This window comes from Cetorhinus maximus, chromosome 2 (genome assembly GCF_964194155.1).
Source record: "Cetorhinus maximus chromosome 2, sCetMax3.hap1.1, whole genome shotgun sequence".
Taxonomy (NCBI): Eukaryota; Metazoa; Chordata; class Chondrichthyes; order Lamniformes; family Cetorhinidae; genus Cetorhinus; species Cetorhinus maximus.
In genome coordinates this window covers 219,709,632-219,722,298 of record NC_135880.1, presented here as the reverse complement: position 1 = coordinate 219,722,298, position 12,667 = coordinate 219,709,632, and the positions used below count along the sequence as shown (strand labels likewise).

General features: G+C 42.9%; 1 protein-coding gene across 9 annotated transcripts in view; it reads left to right on the top strand.

The window, feature by feature from the left end:
• The window catches only part of cep164 (centrosomal protein 164), a 209,497-nt gene that overhangs the window by 85,889 nt on the left and 110,941 nt on the right, over positions 1-12,667 (top strand). For 8 of the 9 annotated variants that reach the window (XM_078532883.1, XM_078532867.1, XM_078532859.1 and 5 more), the window contains 2 exons: positions 1,806-1,919; positions 7,816-7,893. In XM_078532883.1, coding sequence (XP_078389009.1) covers positions 1,806-1,919; positions 7,816-7,893 — 192 coding nt within the window. Of the gene's footprint in view, positions 1-1,805; positions 1,920-6,221; positions 6,433-7,815; positions 7,894-12,667 lie in introns of those variants that run through there. The other variant, XM_078532875.1, reaches the window with a different exon arrangement.

Below are 12,667 nucleotides of genomic sequence, written 5' to 3'. Positions count from 1 at the left end.
ATGATGAGATGCACTGAGGACCATCCTGACACCCTCATCTTGCGTCTGTGAACGTCTGATTCCTGTGTGGCTAATGGTAGCACACATACCCTCGTACCCATGCTCATGTCATGGTGACGCAGCAGAGGCCCTAATAATTGCAAGATTCCAGGAGGATGATGATGACAGGCAATGAGGACACGCCATAGATCTTCACATAGGCTATGTGAATGTCTTAACTCCTATCTGGCTGAGAGCAGCTCGCTTGCGCTCTGTGATCAGGGTCATACCATGGAGACGCAGCCGTGAAACTTTAAATGCACCTGTCAGCCTTCAGCACCTGACCTCTCCAGGAGCACAGCATCACCGATCACAACTGCTGAAGAGATGGGGGCCAGCCCCACCTCAAAGGTGCTGTGAGCACAGAGAGAATGACGGAACTCTGTGACACCTGCCCATGACATTCTGGCAGTAATAACAAGCGCCATTTAGGTGCAGGCATCACTAATGTGTCCAGTGAGTGTGAAGCCGGACCATCACTTGTCTGAAGGTTACACACTGTACAGGGAAGAGGCCCTTCACTGAGTCCCTTCCTCTATCTTGTGCAGGAGCCAAGGTTTCACATCTGAGTGACAGGAACACTGCTCATCAGAACAAGGAGCCATAGGCAAGGAGACATTCTTGGGAGTTTATTTACAATCATGAACATTATGTACAAGAGATTAACACCCGTGCCCAGGCTGTACAATTAAATCTTCCAAACCTTCCTAACCCTGCCAACTACACCTTGGTGCTCCCCCGACATCCACAGCGGTGCTGGAGGCAGCTTGCTGACTGCTATACCCTAACTCTGAGGACCTTGATGTCGGGCATTCCTCCACCAGTCTGCGACCTCTCCCTTTTGTTGTGTGCCAGCTTGTCCTGCATGAAAACAGATGGAGAGAGCATAAGCAGGAAGCCTGCAGGCCAGATGAGAAGGAAGCCTGGCGTATGTGGGTGGTGAGTGGTGCCATGGACAGGATGAAGACACGATGCGTAGGGCAGGTGAAGGCGTGTGTGAGAGAGTGAACGGTGATGTCCCAAGAACTGGCAGTGAGCGAGATCCCTGTGTACTAGTGACCTTGCTAGCTGGTTTTTGCCCAGAGTGGGGGCAGAGGACTTCAATTCGGGCCTCCACTGCACCCAGTAGGTGCCCGAGGGAGGCATCACTAAATTTGGGGCAGCATGTTCCCTCCCTTTGGCTGCCACGACTTTGCAGCAACTTTCGATCCCTTAGAGGGAGCTAGTTCTGTGCAGGGACGCCCTTTAAATGTGGCGCCTGGATTATTGAAGGCCTGAGCTGACAGCGGGATGCGCGAATCAGAGGTCGCCCTGCCAGTGATCCAGAGTGTTTCTCGCGGACGCATTATTAATGAGGTGGGACATGCCAGGAATGGGAGGATACAGCGCAAAAACCTGCCATTGTGGTCAATAGGCAAAATGAATTTTTTCAGGCCTGATATCACACTTAGTGCAAACCTGGGACCATTCTGTCCGTAGTCTCCAATTTGCTGCTAATATTTCTTTTGTTATTTTATGAAATATTCAACAGAAGCCCTAAAACTGCTGGCACTGCGGTTGTTTCTCTGCTCCGGGTTTTTCTCTCAGTCACACTCTCCTAAATATTAGAATGTTATAACTTCAGTACAAAGAAATATTGGGTCTCTGCTGCCATCAGACGTGAAATTGCATATTTTGAATGTAAAAGTAGCTTATTTTCATCAAAATGTTTACATATTTCAGCACAAATTTATTGCGCTTTTAATAACCATTTCCAATCTTGAAAGATCCCTAAAACAGGAGGCCTCTCATCAAGTCTTTTGGGAGAAAAGCACGAAGGGAAGATCTCCATGAACCTGGCAGACTTCAGTGAAGATGATGAGGACCTGAGCGGAGAGAAGGTAGATATAGAAGTCTAATGGTTATGATACTAAAATAGCTTTCCCGAAGTGATGTGTTGCATTCTCACAAAAGCAACTGTGAAATTTGTTATGAATATGTAATTTCATGATTCATATGGTTTAGGGATATAACTTGTAGTTTGAGAATTGAATTTTTAAATGTAAGACAAGCAGGAAAAAAAGCTGGGCTTGAGAAGCTCTCAAACACCCCTAAGATAATTCAAAGGATAGTCCATCTTTACTTAAAGAGGTCAGAGATGTAAGTGCGAAAACATTAAACAATGGGTTACCCCTTTTTGAGTCTTGGTAGAGACAAGATGTCCAGTTGTCTCCATAAGAGGTTTAATTTATTCATGTGGGTCCCAGATCAAAGAAAGGTTTAGAAGCAACAGGTGAAGTATTTATATATTTTTCAGATCAAAGGATCAGTTTAAAATTGAAGTTAATTAATTGAAATCTCTATCTGGAACATATCAGGTGTGCTGTGAGGATAGACTGTAGGGAGGCAGTCTTTTGCTTAGGGTTTATCTGTTTGTTTTTCTCACGGAAGTAGCAGTCAGCTTGGATGGCTGTGAGGAGCCAATGGTGTATCTTCTGAAGCATAGAGGCCATTAGGAACAAGGGGTGTTTCTAAATTGAAGTCACTGAGCAGAAATTACAAGCAGATCCCATGCTCGAAATGAAATGTCATACAAAAGCAGAAGAGTTAGACGCAGGAGAGGCCATTTGGCCCTCGAGCCTTCTCCGCCATTCGATAACGACATGCTAATTTGATTGTGGCCTCAGCTCCATCCAACAATGCCCCCCATAATTCTTGATTTATGGGGAAGTGATAGTGTAGAGGTATTGGCGCTGGACTAGTAATCCAGAGAACCAGGGTATTGCGCTGGGGACTCGGGTTCGAATCCCGCCACGGCAGATGGCGGAATTTGAATTCAATAAAAATCTGGACCTAAAAATCTAATAATGACCATGAACCCATTGTCGATTATTGTAAAAACCCAGTTCGTTCATTAGCGTCCTTTAAGGAAGGAAATCTGCCATCCTTACCTAGCCTGACCTGGTCTAACCTGGTCTGGCCTACATGTGACTCCAGACCCACATCAATGTGGTTGACTCTTAAATGCCCTCTAAACAAGGGCAGTTAGGGATGGGTAATAAATGTTGGCCTAGCCAGTGACACCCACATCCCACCAACGAATTAAAAGAAAACATCCTTCCTTTAGGGCCTAGCAAGCCACTCAGTTGTATCAAACCGCTACATAATCTCAAAAAAGGAATGAAACCGGACAGACAACCCGGCATCGACCTAGGCACTGGAAACAACAATAGTAAACTCAGCCCTTTCGACCTTACTAACATCCTTACTATCAAGTCCCCCTTACTAACGTCTGAGGGGCTAGTACCAAAATTGGGAGAGCTCTCTCACAGACTAGTCAAGCAACAGCCTGACAGTCATAAACACATACAAACTAATGTCCGCCATCCCTGGGTATGCCCTGTCCCATCGGTAGGGCAGACCCAGCAGAGGTATAGATTCGGGAGGGAGTTGCTCTAGGAGTCCTCAAAATTGACTCCGGATCCCATGAAGTCTCATGGCATCAGGTCAAACACGGGCTGATTATCATGTACCGCCCTCCCTCAGCTGATAATCAGTACTCCTCCATATTGAGCACCACTTGGAGGAAGCACTGAGGGTGGCAAGGGTCCAGAATCTACTCTGGGTGGGGACAATGTCCGTCACCAAGCGCGGCTCGGTAGTACTATAAGTGACTGAGCTAGCCGAATCCTAAAGGACATAACTGATAGACTGGTTCTGTGGCAGGTGGTGAGGGAACCAACTAGAAGGAAAAGCATACTTGACCTCATCCTCACCAACCTGCCTGCCACAGAGGCATCTGTCCATGACAGTATCGGTAGGAGTGACTACTGCCCAGTCACTATGGAGATGAAATCCTGTCTTCTCTACCGCCGTGCTAAATGGGATAGATTTCAAACAGACCTGGTAACTTAAGACTGGGCATCCATGAGGTACTGTGGGCCATCAGCAACAGCAGAATTGTATTCGAACACAACCTGTAACCTCATGGCTAGATATATCCCCCACTCTACCATTCAAGCCAGGGGATCAACCCTGGTTCAATGAAGCGTGCAGGAAGGCATGCCAGGAACAACACTAGGCATACATAAAAATGAGGTGTCAACCTGGTGAAGCTATAACACAGGACCACTTGCATGCCAAACAGCATGAGCAGCAAGTAATAGACAGAGCTAAGCGATCCCACAACCGTGGATCATATCTAAGCTCTGCAGTCCTGCTACATCCAGTCGTGAATGGTGGTGGACAATTAAACAACTCACTGGAGGAGGAGGCTCCACAAGTATCTTCATCCTCAATGATGGGAGAGCCCAGCACATCAGTGTAAAAGATAAGGCTGAAGCATTTGCTACAATCGTCAGCCAGAAGTGCTGAGTGGATGATCCACCTCGGCCTCCTCGGAGGTTCCCAGCATCACAGATGCCAGTCTTCAGCCAATTCAATTCATTCCGCATGCTATCAAGAAACAACTGAAGGCACTGGTTACTGCAAAGGCTATGGGTCCTGACAATATTCCAGCAATAGCACTGAAGACCTGTGCTCCAGAACTTGCTGCGCCCCTCGCCAAGCTGTTCCAGTACAGCGACAACACTGGTATCTAGCCGGCTATGTCGAAAAGGTATGTCCTGTAAACAAAAAGCAGGATAAATCCAACCTGGCCAGTTACCGCCCCATCAGCCTACTGTCGATCACCAGTAAAGTAATGGAAGGGGTCATCAACAGTGCTATCAAGTGGCACTTGCTTAGCAATAACCTGCTCACTGATGCCCAGCTTGGGTTCCGCCAGCTTTGGTTCAAACATGGACAAAAGAGCCGAACTCCAGAGGTGGGGTGAGGTGAGAGAGACTGCCCTTGACATCAAGGCCGCATTTGACCAAGTGTGGCATCAAGGACCCCCAGCAAAACTGGAGTCAATGGGAATTGGGGGGGAAAACTCTCCACTGGTTGGAGTCATACCTAGCACAAAGGAAGATGGTTGTGGTTGTTGGAGGTCAGCCATCTCAGCTCTGGGACTTCACTGCAGGAGTTCCGCAGGCTAGTGTCCTCGGCGCAACCATCTTCAGCTGCTTCATCAATGACCTTCCTTCCATCATAAGGTCAGAAGTGAGAATGTTTGCTAATGATTGCACAATATTCAGCACCACTTGCATCTCCTCAGATACTGAAGCAGTCCATGTCCAAATGTAGCAAGACCTGGACAGTATCCAGGCTTGGGCTGACAAGTAGCAAGTAACATTCGCGCCACACAAATGCCAGGCAATGACCATCTCCAACAAGAGAGAATTTAACCATTGCCCCTTGACGTTCAATGGCATTACCATCATTGAATCCCCCACTATCAACATCCTGAGGGTTACCATTGACCAGAAACTAAACTGGACTAGCCATATAAATACTGTGGCTACAAGAGTAGGTCAGAGGCTAGGAATCGTGCGACGAGTAACTCACCTCCTGACTCACGAAAGCCTGTTCACCATCTATAAGACGCAAGTCAGGAGCGTGATGGAATACTCTCCACTTGCCTGGATGAGTGCAGCTCCCACAACACTCAAGAAGCTTGACACCATCCAGGACAAAGCAGCCCACTTGATTGACACCGCATCCACAAACATGCACTCCCTCCACCACCGACACACAGTAGCAGCAGTGTGTACCATCTACAAGATGCACTACGGGAATTCACCAAGGCTCCTAAGACAGCACTTTCCAAACCCATGACCTAGGACAAAAAATACCACCTAGGACAAAGGCAGCAAATAGTTGGGAAAACCACCACCTAGAAGTTCCCCTCCAAGCCACACACCATCCTGACTTGGAAATATATCGCCGTTCCTTCACTGTCGCTGGGTCAAAATCCTGAAACTCCCTTCCTAACAGCACCGTGGGTGTACCTACACTACATTGGACTGCAGTAGTTCAAGAAGGCAGCTCACCACCACCTTCTCAAGGGCAACTAGGGATGGGTAATACATGCTGGCCCAGCCAGTGAATTCCTTGAATGAATTAAAAAAAAACAATGCCCCCATAACTCTTGACTCCCTCTTCGATCAAAAATCTACTCCGAGAATTCCACAGACTAATGACCCTGTGGGAGAAAAAAGTTCTCCTCATCTCAGTCATAAATGGGAGACTTCTAATTTTTGAATTGTATCCCCTACTTCTAGACTCTCCCACAAGGGGAAACAGCCTCTTAGTATCCATCCTGTCAAGTCCCCTCAGGATCTTTATACGTTTCAATGAGATCACCTCAGGCAAAATTCCTGACAAATTAAAATTGTCTGATCTGCCTGGCAAAGCTAGTGAAAGAGACCAGATGTGGAATCCTCGTAGAGAGGGAGCTCTGTAAGTCTTAAGTGCCAGAACTCTTGGATGGAGTTAAAAACAGAACGGGAAGTGGCCTGTTAAGAATTTAAGGTTTGAAGAATAAGGATTTGCAAAACATAGTGTTCAATTTGTAGTACTTGCTTTGCTTAATTCTTGTACAGCAAAAGTCTTTGCTTTAAACTTGAAACCTTGCGGTGTAGTTCTTTCTGGAAATAACGGAAAAGTTATTTATTATAAGAAGTTTGAATTTTTTTAAAAGCTAATGCTCTCCCTCGACTTTATAACAAGTTAAATTGAATAAATCAGGTAATTTGTGAACTGTCACAAGACAAACTACCATTAAAATGACCAGAATGTCATTAAAAATCCAACTCTTTCATTGGGTCCTTTAGGGAAGGGAGCCCACCAGCTGGCCTATATATGACTCCAGTTCTACATTGTGTGGTTAACCCTTGATGCCCAACCAGTGGCACAAACAAGTTACTCTTGAAAAGGACCACTGTCAAGCAAGGCAGCACATATGGGCACTAGATGCAGCTTTTCCAGCATTGCCCAAATTTTTTTTAAAGGGCAAATTTAATGGTCAAATAGAAGCTGACATTCAAACCATGACCTTTATCCCCAATGGCTCTGTGTTGGGCTCCCAAGAAGGTCGCAAGAGCATTTGACCGACACTGCATGTAAGCAAAATGCCTTCAGAATTCTGTGTTCAATCTTTTTTCAGTGTTTTTTCTCCATTGGTTGACTTACCAACAGTATTTCTATTATAGAGTGTGAATTAAAAGTTTCTGAACTTTCCCTTTGTTTAGCAATAACTCTTTTCCATCTGCCAGTATTTACAGGAGATGCCTGGGAATATGAGCGTCTTTGTAAGGAGTCTCCTGCATGAAAACATTTAAAAGCTATTGCTCTATTTTCATCAGTCTTCTTTAGAAAAATTGGGAAAATTAACTAGCAATCTAAGGAACCTCAGAGTTAGGTTCTGTGCCACACATATATCGTTGGTCCTTTATTATTTTGCCATTGAACCATGAACCATGTGACAACAATGAGTCTTGATCAGACACTCTTATGAAAATTGAATTGTTGCATGATGTTTCTGAATATTAATATCGTATACATTATTTATGCACAATGGGTTGATATGCCTTAAGTTGGCATTTGTAGACAAAAATAGCATCTTTCCTGCTGATTTTATGAAAAAATGATTTGACTGTTGCTGCTTAGCTCCTTGACTTTGTTATTGCATAAGAGAGCACTAACTTCACCTGAATACCATTTAATGGTGTATTTCATTCAACAAAGACATTATAGTTTAATAGGAACTCTGATAAATGTAATGTAAATCTCTGCTTGGACAAGGTGCTGGTGTGGGATTGCTGGCAGCTTGTTAAGTTGGGGGAAGGGGTAGAAAGGGCCTTTGAGGACTTCCAAATTAATAACCAATACTGTACATATCATTTATTTCCACAGAGTGCTCCCGATACTGCTCAGCTCATGAAAAACCTGCACATAGATGTGGGCACTCTAGGTGATGGTTTTGAATATGAGGTATGAGTATTTTTTAAACGTAGCTACTCTATTATAAAGAAACCAATAAAATTTGTTCATGTAGCCTAAATTTTCGTTTTTAAGTAAAATTGTATGATTTACCCTAAAATTACAGCTCTTCCAAATTCAGTCCAAGAAACCCTTAGAACATTAGAGATCTTAGGATGATTTCAATTGGGCATGGAGCCTGAACATTTAATTTATTCACTGCATGGTAATGACACCTAATAAGATTATCTTTATTTTACCTCGTTTCCACTGTGGCTTTCTCCAACCCCTGTCTCTGCTTCTGATCCCATTCTCTATCAGGTTCCTTGTATAATGGTACATTAATAATCTGTGGCAAGAATATGTCATGAATGGTGAATTTGTAAAGACTGAGTACAAGTTGAACTGTAAATGAAAAACCAATGACTGGCAATGTTACAAGGTGATAATTTACTTCAGCAGTTCTGACGACATCTTAAACCACAGGAGCACAACTTGATTGCTTTATAAAAGTCAGCTAAACAGCAAGGCTGAGCTGCTGCTTTCAACCTGTGGGAAGACATTTTGTCATTTTTATAATAATGTATACTGACAATTGTGATAATGTAAAGTTGTTTCTTTGCACTAGAAAAACTTGGGACAATCAAAGTTGAATTAAGAAATGTTAAACTGGGTAAGAATATGTTAAGCTGGGTAAGAATTGCGTGCTAAAAAAAATTCAGAAGTTGAATCAAGTGTTTTGAATTAAAAGTAGACTCTAGCTTTAAAACTTGTTAATTTAAAAAAAATTAATTGTATGTTAGGTGTGCCGAGTTCACTGGAGATGTGGCACCGTGTACATTAAAAAGTAATAATGGAGACAATAATGATTTTGGAGCTGAGCACCAGCTTGACTTAATAATATTGTGCTCCCAGATTTATATTTGTTCCCCAGGAGCTGATTACTGGCAAATACACTAGCAATAATTATTATAGTTACATATTAATTATAGAAGATTATTGTCTATTGAACCATTTTTATTGAAAAACTGTGGAAAAATTACATTATCAAATGGAGACTTTAACATGGAGTAAGCATTTAAAAAGAGTTGAGATAAAAATTCTTGAGCGAAATATTGGGCAAGAGGAGATTTCTGATTAACCAACTCACTCCAATCACTCCATAAACGTTGCTGTACTCGATTTTGTGAAAGCAAAGCAAATTGTAAAACTCATTAGATACAAATAGTCTTCAATTTTACTAAGATGTGAGCGTTTCCCTGCTAAACACAGTTGTGTACAGTGAATTTTCTTTCTCTCCCCTTGACCCATTCTCAACAAAAGAAAATATAGTTTGGGACTGAGTGCTTCCAGTAGGGGGCAGTAAAACGCAACTGAGAATAGCTGACCACATCCGGACAAACTTAACCCAAACAGCTTTGAAAGTGTAACATCTGTTGTTTGTGCTGCTCCTTATAACAAGTACAGAGCAATGTCCCATCAAAATCAATATACTTTTGCTGTGATGTGCAGAGATATAAAGTTAATTATTATTTTAATTTAAATTACAAGATTTTTTTTCTACTGTTAACAGCTGCCATGGCACCTGCCACGTACGACTATCCATCATTGTGGCTGCTCTGTCTGTGACACCAACTTCATATGTCATTTGCTGCCGGAGCCACCTGACCAGTTCTATGACCATTGGATCTGGATTATTTAGCACTGTGAATATCAGGTTACATTCAGGTAGATCCCATGGCACTATTTCAAGGAAAAGTGTGGGAGTTATCCCTGGTGTCCTGGCAATATATGTCCCTAAATTAATATCAAAGAAACCGATTATCTGGTCATTATCATCGTACTGTTTGTGGGAGCTTGTTGTGTGCAAGCTTGGCTGCTGGGTTTCCTACATTACGACAGTGACTGCACTTCAAAAGTACTTTGAGACGTCTGGTAGTCATGAAAGCGCTATATAAATGCAAGCCTTTCTTTATATATAGCGCCATTGTTCATTTCATAGGATAGAATCACAGAATTGTTACAGTGCAGGGGGAGGCCATTGGGCCCGTTGTGTCTGCACTGGCTCTCCAAATGAGCATCATGACTTAGTGCCATTCTTCTGCTTTTTCCCCCTACCCTTGCACATTGTTTTATTCAAATAATCATCTATTGCCCTCTTGAATGCCGCGATTGAACCTGCTTCCACCACACTTCCAGGCAGTATATTCCAAACTCGAACTACTCGCTGGGTGAAAAAGTTTTTTCTAACATCACACTTGCTTCTTTTGCAAATCACTTTAAATCTGTGTCCTCTCGTTCTTGATCCCTTGACAAGCGGGAACAGTTTCTCCCTATCTACTCTATCCAGCCCCCTCATGATTTTGAACATCTCTATCAAATCTCCTCTTAGCCTTCTCCTCTCCAAGAACAGTCCCAACCTCTGCAATCTATCATCATAACTCAAGTTTCTCATCCATGGAACCATTCTTATGAACCTCTTCTGCATTTTCTCCAATGCGATCACATCCTTCCCACAGTGTGGCGCCCAGAACTGTACACAATACTCCAGCTGAGGTCTAACTAGTGTCTTGTATAAGCTCAGCATAACCTCCCTGCTCTTGTACTCTTTCTGCACCATGTTCTGTATCATGAGACCTCTTGATCCCTTCAACATGTTCTTGCTTTATATGTTCTTGCTTCAGTTTGTGTCTTGTCCTACATATACTTCTATAACTCACCTTCCCCCCCTCCTTGTCCTAATTTGTATGTTCAGCTTTGATCATGGCAGACTGTTAAATGTGCCTAAAGAGGAAGGAAATTCTAGGGAGGTACCCTTTACTTAAAATAATTCCATACTTAATGAAGAAAAATACATATATTTTTAAATGTCACTATTATGCCCAAGAGGAAAGCCTATCTCCCTGGCCAGCATCTTTGCTGTTATTAACAGTGCCATATGCATCTTGGAGTAGCTGTACTGAAAACGATAAGAGGTGTGACTAATTTTGTTGCATCTCTCCCCACATTCAAAATTGTCCTTAAACTTTACCTCCCTGATGCTAACTTTGGCAAGCTCCCCTAATTTCCTTCTCCTATTCCCTTCTCTGGCCTGACCCCCAAATGTGAAGTGCTTTGGGGAACTTAGCTACGTTAAAGGCATTACATAAACGCATGTTTGTTGAGGTAACATTGAGAAAGCCATGTTACAACTGTGTGCTCTTCACCTCCAGCCAGCAATCTCAAATGTGCTAGATGCCACTCTTGGAATGGTGCTGGTCCTGGTTATTTCCAGTGGAGTTTCTTTGGGACACATAGAACTGCTCTTAGTCAGTGGCAGCATGCAGCGGCCTAGAGCGGAGAGAGCGAGAGTAGAACATGAGGACATGAGTAAAATTAATATTTTTTTCTAAAAGTCGACCAAAATTTACCGAGCAGGGTGTAGGCCACTTATAACCAATGCAGTGTCTAGACAGTTGCACAAACCAGGCAAATCACATTCAGTAACATGGTTATTTTTTAATTGGTCTGTTTGGACAGAATTACTGATTTATCGGATAAGTCTCCTGCACAACCAGCATATTTTTGGCTAGTTTCTGGCTTTCAGGGAGTTGATGAAGTTCATGTAATCAATCGCTTTAAGGAGGATGGGGTGGAATTTGTTGTGTAAAGTTAGATTGTGAAGACATGGCACCTGGAGAGTGACTTGTTGTTTCTTTGGTTATCAGTGCTTCTGATCGAGCATCATTCATTTGACAAATATTCCTTTCAGTTGGGTTGTTCAGATAAATAGTGAGTGCCATCATAGCTCCAGTTTAGTAGAAATGCCAAAATGAAAAGGCTGGAGAGACTTTGGGATCAGGGAGGATTAATTCTCAGTGGATCTTTTATTATAATACGTAGCTATAATACTTTAACCCTTTCAGAAGATTTTCTGTCAGTAGAAATGTCCCTGATATTGGAAATTACTCGATTTATCCCAGTTACGGCAAACAGGCAAATCAGTCCACCATGAGCAGACTGCATACCGCTGTATATTATTGACCCCTATAATTCTAGAAGTGGTTGACCACTCCATTTTCTGTACAAGACCTCAGTATTTCTGAGAGAGAAAGAAAGAATTTAAAATTTGATGCGCTGGAGGATCAGGAACCATTGTAGGTCAACGAGAACAGGTGTGATGGCTGAGCTAATCTTGCTGCTGCATTGGTTAAAGGACATTAAAATTGTGGATAAACTGAAGATTATGGTGGGTGAAGATAGGGAGACCTGCCAGTAAAATATTGGAGTACTTAAATCTGGAGATGACAAAGGCACAAAAGGAATGTTACAGCAGGAAGTGGGCAAAGGTAAGGTCAGAGGTGATGTTTCAGAGTTGGAAGTAAATGGTCTTTGGTGACGAGGATATGTGACCTGAAGAATTTACATTTATATAGTACCTTTCATGTCATCAGCATGTTCTAAAGTTGTCCATCAATCAATTAGTTCCTTTCTAAGGACACTCCGATCACTTAAGGTAAACACAAGGTGCCAGTTTGCACATAGCAAGACCCAAAAGCATCAAATAAAATGAATGCGAGGATAATCTGTGTTTCTGGTGATGTTTGATGAGAGAGGGTTGTTGGTCAGGACACCAGGAGAACTGTGAGATCTTTTACATAGACAGATGGAACCACAGTTTAATATCTTAACTTGAGGATGGCATCAACAACAATGCAGCATTCCCTCAGTACAGTACTGCATTTTTGTGACAGGCTGGATTATTTGCTCGGATCCTGTGGCGTGGCTTCAACCCATAACCTTCTGG